This window comes from Xenopus laevis, chromosome 4L (genome assembly GCF_017654675.1).
Source record: "Xenopus laevis strain J_2021 chromosome 4L, Xenopus_laevis_v10.1, whole genome shotgun sequence".
Classification (NCBI taxonomy): Eukaryota; Metazoa; Chordata; class Amphibia; order Anura; family Pipidae; genus Xenopus; species Xenopus laevis.
In genome coordinates, this window is record NC_054377.1 from 140,002,245 (window position 1) to 140,012,583 (window position 10,339).

The following is a 10,339-nucleotide window of genomic DNA, read 5'->3' on the forward strand; positions in this document are numbered from 1 at the left end:
AAACGTGAGCCCATCTCATTTCCATTCTCGTTACGTTACTATACACATATACTAATTTAGAGCAATACAAAGTGAAGTAACCTCCTTTTCAAAATGGTCCGGCTCGCCCCGCTTCACACCATATTAGGGAATATGGAATGCAGGCGGATCAGACCAAAGTTGCGTTTAGGGGGTGTACAAACAACAGAACATGAGCGGCCGAGTTCAATTTCCTACATGAGAGATATTGTTGTCACGACGATTGTATCAGAAACCCTTTGATTTATTATACAGCTACACATGGTTGTTAATACTGAGGCGAGGCTGAGCTTTTTCTTATGCCGCCATTGCGCGCCAACTACGATTCCTCTCTGTGGGTGGTGGATGCCATTGAGGCGCAGAATGGGGGCGTAAAAGAAATGAAAGCCTTGCAGAAGGGAATCCACTGGCAGCTTGTGGTAAGAATGTATCCAAAGAAAGAAGTGGCTATTGTGCACCTAATACAGACTCATTCGTGTTTTTTTTGTATTTCTCCATAAGATGACACCCCTACTTGTTTCCCCACAGTGGTACGTTCTCGTGTGACTGACAGGCGGTGACAGCGGCGGCGGGGCTCTGCCCCCTAGTGGCCGCGGAGAGACAAAGAAAGAGAGCGGCGGCAGCAGGAGGAGGATCCATTGAGAGGCCAGGCCGCAGTGTGGGTACGTGATACAATGCATGAGGCCTGAGTACTGGCGCTGTATCGGGGAGCATCATTTAGTATCTATAGACTGCCGTGTACTCTCAGCTGGAACACGACTAGAATTCCCAGAATCCCCTTGGATGGATACATCCGCTGCATTGAGGCTACAAGTGCTGCAGCAGTCTGTAGTTGCCTGGTGCATTGTGGGAACAGTATACTCATGCAGTGTAGCTGGCTGTGGATTAAAGGGGAAGTTCACCTTCGTAGAGAGGGATATTCTGAGACAATTTGCTATCTGTTTTTATTATTCATGGTTTTCCAGTTATTCAGCTTTTTATTCAGCAGCTCTCCAGTTTGCAATTTCAACAGTCTGGTTGCTAGGGTCCAAATTACCCTAGCAACCAGGCATTGATTAGAATAAGAGACTGGAAAATGAATAGGAGAGGCCTGAATAGAAAGACTAGTAATAAAAAGAAGCAATAATAATACATTTGTAACCTTACAGGGCTTTTTTTTTTTTTTTAGATGGGGTCAGTGACCCCCATTTGAATTCTGGAAACGGTCGGAAGAAGGCAAATCATTAAAAAGAAAAAATGAAGGCCAATTGAAAAGCGGCTTAGAATTATCCATTCTATTCTATAACAAACTAAAAGTTAAATTAAAGACAAGCCACCTATTTAAACGACAGCATTCTGCCAACATTAGAGGTGCAGTGTGAATTAAATGCTCTGATTTGTTTTAGACTGGGTTTAATAAGAGGTATCGGGCCGCCAATAGAAATCACGGGACGCCGTACAACAAAATTTTCTGGGCCCAGCCCACCCCAGATTCCGGCCACCCCACGCCACAGTTAAAAGACCACTCAGACATCAGAGCTAAAAACGGTAAACCCACACACAAGTTATAAAACGCCATTGATGGCGAGGGTCCTCTAATAAGTTTGAAAAAAAACTGGCGCCAGGGCCTCCCCTTTTTATGACTTCGGCTCTTGTCGGGGCTTCGGCTCTTGTCGGGGCTTCGGTTCTCGTCATGGCTTCAGCTGTTTGGGACTTCAGCAGTTGCAGCAAGGCTTCAGCGCTGTCAAATAGGGCCCGGCTATTTCAAAAAGTGCAGCACAGGTAGGCCATTTAGGCCTGGGCTCGTTACAAGAGTACTCCCTGATGGCGGCCCTGAGGGGTGTACAATTTAGTTCACTGAGGGGATGAATTTGGGCTGGTGCATAATGTAAGATCAGGGTCAGACTTGCCCACGTAGGGCCCAAAAAATAACCTGCAATCCAGAGCCACTTTTAGAACAATTAGGTGGAGACTAGGACCCAGATCCACCAGGAGATCATGTGCTGTACCAGCAGGTTAGTTTGACCCTGTGTTAGGCTGAGGGGTTAGAACTGCATCATGTTCGGCTGAGATTACAATTCAGAGATGGTGCATCATAATTTGGGTGACTGTGCCTAGAAAGATAGTCCTTGTTGCAGACAGGTTACAGGAGCAAACAAGTGCATATGTGGTGTTTTTGGATCCTGCGTGTGATTATGATCATGAACCTGTTGCATTGTACTTTCCTGCAGGCCCCTGGAAGAATGAGCGAGTTAAAGGATTGTCCTCTCCAGTTCCATGACTTCAAGTCTGTGGATCATATTAAGTTGTGCCCCAGATACACCGCAGTTCTGTCCCGCTCAGAGGATGACGGAATCGGCATTGAGGAGCTCGATACTCTTCAGCTGGAGCTGGAAACCTTATTGTCCTCTGCGAGCCGGAGACTCCGTGTGCTGGAAGCGGAGACCCAGGTGAAGAGCGGGGGTGAAATCTAGAGCAACTGTCTCTCAGTAGTGGTTGCTCCGTGTATTTGGTAGGAAGCAATAAACCCTTGTGTTTCATGCCCAGTACTGCAGGTCTGTGTATAGGCAAAATACTAAATATGCTGCCCACGTCATTATACCTTTGCTGTACAGGTATGGGATCCGTTATCCGGAAAACAGTTATCTAGAAAGCTCAGAATTACAGCATGCCTGTCTGCCATACACTTAATTTTATCCAAATAATACACATTTTTTAAATTATTTCCTTTTTCTCTGTAATAATAAAACAGTAACATCAAAAAATGTTTTTGAAGTAAAGATATAATGCAGTTTTGCCCTGTACTGGTAAATAGGGATGCACCAAATCCAGGATTTGGTTCGGGATTCTGCCTTTTTCAGCAGGATTATGTTTCGGCCAAATCTTTCTGCCCGGCCAATCCGAATCCTAATTTGCATATGCAAATTAGGGGCAACGAGGGAAATCTCGTGACTTTTTGTCACAAAACAAGAAAGTAAAAATGTTTTTCCCTTCCCACCCCTAATTAGCATATGCAAATTAGGATTTGGTTCGGTATTCAGCCTAATCTTTCACAAAGGATTCCGGGGATAGGCCGAATCCAAAATAGTGGATTCCTACTGGTAAAACTGCTGTGTTTATATAAATAAACTGTGTGTAGCCAGAGGGCAGCCATTCAAAAGAGATCAGGCTCAGGTTACACAGCAGATAAGCTCTGTAGAACATAATGGAGTTATCTGTTATCTACTATATAACCTGTGCCATATTGCCTTTTTTCAATTTCTGCCACTGCTATACAGCAGTTTGTTTATATGAACTATAGTAGAGTTTCTGAAGCAAACACACCAGTTTTACCAGTGCAGGGCAATAGTACATTATATTTTCATTACTTAAAAACACTTTAAATTTTTGATGTTACTGTTCCTTTAATCCTTATTGGAGGCAAAAAACAGTCTATTGGGTTTATTAAATGATTTTCAGTAGACTTAAGGTATGAAGATCCAAATTATGGAAAGATCTGTTATCTGGAAAACTCCAGGTCCCGAGCATTCCGGATAAAAGGCCCCATACCTGTACTTGCATATTATTTCCCTTCCTCTATCACTAGATTCTGGCCATACTATTTTGGCTTTGGTAACCAACTCTAGCCAACATTAACCCCTCTGCTGCTCATTGCAGATTCTCACAGACTGGCAGGATAAAAAGGGTGATCGGCGGTTCCTAAAACTGGGCAAGGAACATGAGCTTGGCACACCCATCAAACACAGCAAGCCCAAGAAACAGAAGCTGGACGGGAAAGTTAGCCACGCGTCTGGACCTGGTCCCGGGAGGCCAAAGTCTAGAAACATGCAGCAAAAGATGCAGGAATATGAATTCACCGATGATCCTGTGGATGTGCCAAGAATTCCCAAAAATGATGCCCCGAACAGGTACAATTTAATTTTAAGTATCACTTCATGTGAGGGTATTTGGTAACATAGTAGTTAGGTTAAAAAAAGACACACGTCGCACACCTTGGAAGGTATCCACTTGTTAGATTTTTAGTTTCTAGCCTCCAGCCCCATAGTAACTAGAAACTGTTGCTTCGTTTTACATAAATGGTCAGTCACGGACCACAAAAAAAAGCAAATCCCCTGCCATTTTAGGCTTTCCAAAAAACAAAATGCTTTCTCCAGTAGCCAAGAATAGGACTTTACTGTCTTTTCAAAGGGAAAATAGAGGTTGCTTCTCATGTGCGGGTGCTTTGTTGTCTGTAGTTAGGGATGGGGGTCAGACTTACAGGCTGATCAATGGCAGATATGTAACAGTAACAATGCTTGGTTTATATTTTCCTGTGCTCTGCATGGAAGGTTTTGGGCCTCGGTGGAACCGTACTGTGCAGACATTACAAACGACGAGATTAAAGTGTTAGAGGATCTTCTGAAAACGCCCGAGGATGAAGCCGATTACTATAAGGTGCACAAACTATACTGCGCAAGTGCTGATTGCCAGCCGTATAACTGCCCAGCCATCTTAGAGCACAGTTTCTCAACCCTACAATTTGACCTCATTGATAGATTCCTCCACTGGGAAAACACTATTCGCAGCGGTGGGCACAGGAGGACCTTCTGGAAGAGCAGAAAGATGGCGCCAGGGCGGCTTTATCAGGAGACAAGAAGAAAGGCATTCTGGGACCTCTGGCTGAACTGGATTCCAAAGGTAGTTGTATTTAGACCCACGGGGCATGCTCTCGCTCTGTGGAAAAGCTAAAGAATTGTTATTAAAGGGGTAGTTCACCTTTCATTCAGGAGCTGTTATAAATGTAACGTGTAAAGGGTTTGCGGTAATGTATCAGTGCTGTATAATAATAATAATAACTAGCGGTGATATTAAAGGGGAACTCCACACAAACATAACTTAAAGGGCACCAATCATGACCAAAATCATTTACTAAGTAAATACACTGTGAAAGTTCAAGAAATCTGATTTTTAAAACAGTTAGAATTGTTTGTATAATGTAAATGATCAGCTCACTATTCCTTCTGCAAGATCTCCCCTATCTCCCCTGCAGTTCTAGCTGAGGCAGCCATCTTGGATTTCACTGGCTCCTCCTACCTATATCTTCCCAGCCAACTGTAGCTCTGAAATCTCGCACATGCTCAGTTGAAATTCCTTGCTTGCTTATCAACCCTTCTAAGCTATTTTCAAATCAGCCAAACCTGTGTGTTAGCTGCTGTTCAGTAGTGCTGCCACCTGCTGGAAGTTACTGTGTGCCCTTCATTTGCATAATGACTTTACCAGCAGGGGACAAGATAGGGAAATCTCCTGATACTTCTAGTGGAGGAGTTTACTAAAACAAGGCATTCTGGGTAGAATACTCAAAGCAGTGTTACAATCTGAGCATGCTCCTGAAATTTGCATATTAGAGTCTCTGTTATAGTCACAGTATGGCCTCCCTCAGTGAATGAACCCATTTGACAAAGTAAGGGATTTTTTTAAAACCTGCAGTTTTTTCAAAAAACTATATATGTATTTCGATTAAACGTGTTTATCTTGTACTGGTCAGATTGTTAATATGTGTTTGATTTTGGCTGTGATAGGTGCCCTTTAAGATGTGTGTATTTCACTCTCTTGCTTCTGATAAGATTTCACTAACTTAGCTTTTTAAAGTTGAGGGCTTGCCTGAGCCTTAGCATTTTTTCAAACTACCTGCCAACACACTTTGTAATTATTATGTCCCCCTTTCTGTAGTGTATACCCCAACAGGGACCATGGTTTAGTAGTGAGGGGTTTAGCCATGCATTGGAGTGTATTGCCACCTTTAAAAATGGCCGCAGGCAATCAATGTGAAATGCCATAGAACTATATGCCAGATCTGGTATTCCCCCTGTACTAACTGAAGTCTTAATAATAAATTGGCAATAAGCACACAAGCAGCACTGGGCAAGCAGAGAATGGCACACACAAGCAGCACTCGGCAAGCAGAGAATGGCACACAAGCAGCACTGGTAAAGTAGAGAATGGCACACACAAGCAGCACTGGGCAAGCAGAGAACGGCACACACAAGCAGCACTGAGCAAGCAGAGAATGGCACACACAAGCAGCACTGGGCAAGCAGAGAATGGCACACACATGCAGCACTGGGCAAGCAGAGAATGGCACACAAGCAGCACTAGGCAAGTAGAGAATGGCACACACAAGCAGCACTGGGCAAGCAGAGAATGGCACACAAGCAGCACTGGGCAAGCAGAGAATGGCACACACAGGGAGGGAAGGCAGAACAGAGCAGGAGACAGGGAAAGCTCTCAGTCTAATATGTGCTACATACAGTGACACAGTGCTGGTGCCCCATTAGCATTTTGAATAAAGTGTGAACAGGTGAACAATGTGGCAGTTTCAGTCTGGGTCTCAGGTAGAACAGTACAGGCTTTAGGATATAAACAATAGAGGTGTCACAAGTGTGAACAATACAGGGGGATCACAGGTGTGAACAATACAGGGGATTACAGTCTGAATGTGAGGTTTAAACAAGGCAGGGCCAGTTTATCTCTGTAGTGATACCTTTAAAATCTTACATATGGTAAGCAGACACAGCATGTGGGGGGCCACAGAAGGGGGGGTCTGCCAGTTGGACAGTCCTGCTGTAACATGCATCACATTTCCTTTAAAGGCATAGGATTTAAATCCGGTGTCTGGACAGAGGTTGAACAGGGTGTATAGTGCCCCGTTTGCTGTGCTGTACCGTGTTGTCATTTAAACGACTATAGATTTAAGAGCTTGACATGGTTTTTTTCACCCACTAAGGAAATGTATGTGACTCAGTTTGCTTTCTCATTCCAGATGTGGACTCTTTGCTGAAGAAATCTGACTCTCAGCATGACCAACCAGAGGATGGCTGTCCATTTGGTCACCTGACACAGCGCCTCCTGCAGGCTTTGGTGGAGGTAACGGCCTAACGTGTGTTTTTACTAACAACCCTTTTGCCTCTTCAGTGACACATGCATTGTGTTTGAATCATTAGATATGTAAATATTGTGTTTGAACCGAAAAACAATACCTAATGATTTGTAATGTAGTTCAGCACTGGCTCTCATCCAGTATTGTGCCTGCTTCTATTCTGACCCAGGAGAACATTATTTCCCCTGTAGAAGATTCCCCAATCCCGGAAATATCAGGAAAGGAATCTGGAACAGATGGAGCAAGTACCTCTCCTCGCAGCCAGAACAAACCCTTCAGGTACATTTACCTTGTATAGGTAATTCAGAGGTAAATGTAAATTCTTATTTCATGTTTTGCTTTCCCTAACTTTGCGTTACTAGTTGCTAGCTTCCTTATCGCTTCCCATGAACCTCCTGTATAAGAAGCTAGCGGGGAGTTGTCCAAGCAGCCGAGTGGGTATGGATTGATGTGATTGGGTACATAGCCAGCTGAAAGTGTTTGATAATTACATTGGCAGTAGCCGCCAATGTATACAATTTAATCATGCCATCCTTATACAGCAGGGACAGCCTGCAGACAGGGAGCATTAAAGGTTCAGTATAAAAATAAAAACTGGGTAAATAGGCTGTGCAAAATAAAAATGTTTCTAATATAGTTAGTTAGGCAAAAATGTAATGTATAAAGACTGGATGTGTAACATAATAGCCAGAACACTGCTTCCTGCTTTTCAGCTCTCTTGGTTTCCACTCATTGGTTACCAGGCAGTAACCAATGCTATAGATCAATTGCAAACTCACTGAACAGTTATGTCCCATGTGGCCCCCTTCAAGTCACTGACTAGAGAGCTAGAGAGTTAGAGAGCTGACTAGAGAGCTAGAGAGTTAGAGAGCTAAAAAGCAGGAAGAAGTGTTCTGGTTATTATGTTACACATCCAGTCACTCCAGCCTTTATACATTACATTTTTGTCTAACTAACTATATTAGAAACATTTTTTATTTTGCACAGCCTATCTATTTACCCAGTTTTTATTTTTACACTGAACTGTTCCTTTAATGGACTTTGTCTGGGCCTCCTGATTCAAAGTAATTAAAATGATGCCTTAGCGGTGGTTCATTAAATTCTCTTTGGCAGTGCCCCCCATACCAAGTCACTAGAGGTCCGCGTAAAAGAAGAGCTGATAGCCCAGGGGCTGCTGGAGTCTGACGACCGCCCTGCTGATGATTCTGAGGATGAAGTATTGGCCGAGCTGCGCAAAAGGCAAGCGGAGCTGAAGGCTCTCAGTGCTCACAACCGAGCCAAGAAACAGGAACTGCTCAGGTGAGGAGACTTGCATTTTGCTAATGATCACTGGCTTGCCATGACTTGGGGGTAACGCATTGTGGATGTCAGCTTGTTGGTTATCAAAGGGGCGGTTCACCTTTTAAGGTAACTTTTAGTATGTTATGGAATGGCCAATTCTAAGCAACTTTTCAAATGTCTTTCATTACTGATTTTTTTATAGTTTTATAGTTATTTGCCTTTTTCTTCTGACTCTGTGCAGCTTTCAAATGGGGATCACTGACTCCATCTAAAAACGAATGCTCTGAGTCTACACATGTATTGTTATTGTTACTTTTTATTACTCGTCTTTCTATTCAGGCCCCTCCTATTCATATTCCAGTCTCTTATTAAAATCAGTGCATGTTTGCTAGGGTCATTTGGACCCTGAATAAAAAGCTCAAAAACTATAAATAATAAAAAATGAAAACCAATCGCAAACTAGCTCAGAATATCAAACTCTACATCATACTAAAAGTTATCTCAAAGGTGAACGACCCCTTTAACAACCCTTTCTAGTACTATGTAACGTCTCTCCATATCCTCAGTGGGTTGACTTGGTCCAATCCATTTTGCCCTCCACATAAAGCCTTGTTAAAGGACATGTTAACCCAAAAATTCTATTTTGCCTAATGAAAGAATATTTATAGCAATGTTGCTGCCATAGAATGACAAAATATTCTCAGTTTTTTAGTCTTGCATACCCATTAAGGGCATGGACACACATGCACGAAAATGTGGTGCGGTTTTTAAAAAAAGCAGACTGCCGCGTAAATACGCTTACCTAGTGTGTCAGTGCCTAAGCTTGAAACCACTTAGCGTATTTACACAGCAGTCAATTTTTTAAAAACCCTGCTGCGTAAAACTGCATGTTTGTCCGGCCCCTAACTTGCGCCTTCAGTTCCTCTAACTGGTAGGACTAGGAAATATTTGACATACAGAGGTTTATTTAAAAACACAGGTGCTTTTTTTTTTTTTTTGCTTTTTTTTTATTCCCTTGGCTAGGTCATATTGACACCTCTCTAGTGAATCTGGCGTTGTTTGTCCTTTAAATTGTAAGGGATTGAATGATTTTCGCCTCTGGTAAATATATGGAGAAACTTATGGAGGATAAGGCTAATTAATGGGCCACTGTGCTACACCTGGTTTCTAAGGGCTACTGAACTAAACATGGTGTTTTCAGAATGGCAGTTGTTTGTTTTTCCTTAATACCTCCCCCTTTATTTATTGTTGGGTGCTGCAATGTGTTTCCCTGCTGTAGGCTTGCAAAGGAAGAAATGAACAGGCAGGAGCTGCGACAAAGAGTCCGCATGGCTGACAATGAGGTTATGGACGCTTTCCGGAAGATCATGGCTGCTCGGCAGAAGAAAAGGACTCCAACAAAGAAGGAAAAGGACCAGGCCTGGAAAGCCCTTAAAGAAAGGGAGAGCATCTTAAAGCTGCTTGATGGTTGATTGAGAAACCTATAAAGGACTGAAATGGTTTCTTGATCAAGGACTTGCAGTGGGTGCCAGCTGATTCAGTGACTGTGGGTGCGGCACCTAGTGAGGGCTCAGTATGTACAGATTGTTCATTAATGTGCAGCGCAGGTTTTTTGGGACTAGTGAATGTACAGACTGTTCGGATATGGGTGACGGCTGGTTGTGTATAAATAATTCAGGGGCTGTTTGGGTACAGCCTGGCAGGGTATGTACAGATTATATAGAGAATGCGGGTACAGGGTTATGTATAGATTAGAGGCTGTGGGAACAGCATGGGACTGTTTATTCAGGGTCTGGGTGCCTGTTATCACTGGAAGGACCAGATTACGGCTGCACATGGATATTCTGCTGCCCTAAGGTGTGTATATAGACAGATCTTGTTATTTGTATTCTCTGTTTGATCCCGTCTTCTTTTTTTTTAAAATAAATCTCATTGAATTTATTTATTTCATTTTTCAAAGGGGGTTTGAAAGAAAAAAACAAATAATATATTTATATTTATATATATATATATATATATATATATATATATATATATATATATATATATAATATATATATATACAGGGGGGGTTGTGGGAGCACGCCACATTGCTAAGTAAAATTGTATATAAATATAAGGGAAGTGCTACTGACATGTCCAAAT

General features: G+C 42.7%; 1 protein-coding gene across 7 annotated transcripts; it reads left to right on the plus strand.

The window, feature by feature from the left end:
* The first annotated feature begins 145 nt into the window (after positions 1–145).
* Positions 146–10,139, plus strand: tada3.L (transcriptional adaptor 3 L homeolog). Of its 7 annotated transcripts, none has more exons than XM_018256457.2 (11): positions 146–437; positions 547–680; positions 1,187–1,368; positions 2,229–2,447; positions 3,655–3,905; positions 4,326–4,431; positions 4,533–4,677; positions 6,797–6,900; positions 7,083–7,192; positions 8,027–8,212; positions 9,474–10,135. In XM_018256457.2, the coding sequence occupies exons 4-11, from the start codon at positions 2,241–2,243 to the stop codon at positions 9,664–9,666; spliced, it is 1,302 nt and encodes a 433-aa protein (XP_018111946.1). In that variant the 5' UTR covers positions 146–437; positions 547–680; positions 1,187–1,368; positions 2,229–2,240; the 3' UTR covers positions 9,667–10,135.
* The last annotated feature ends 200 nt before the right edge of the window (positions 10,140–10,339 follow it).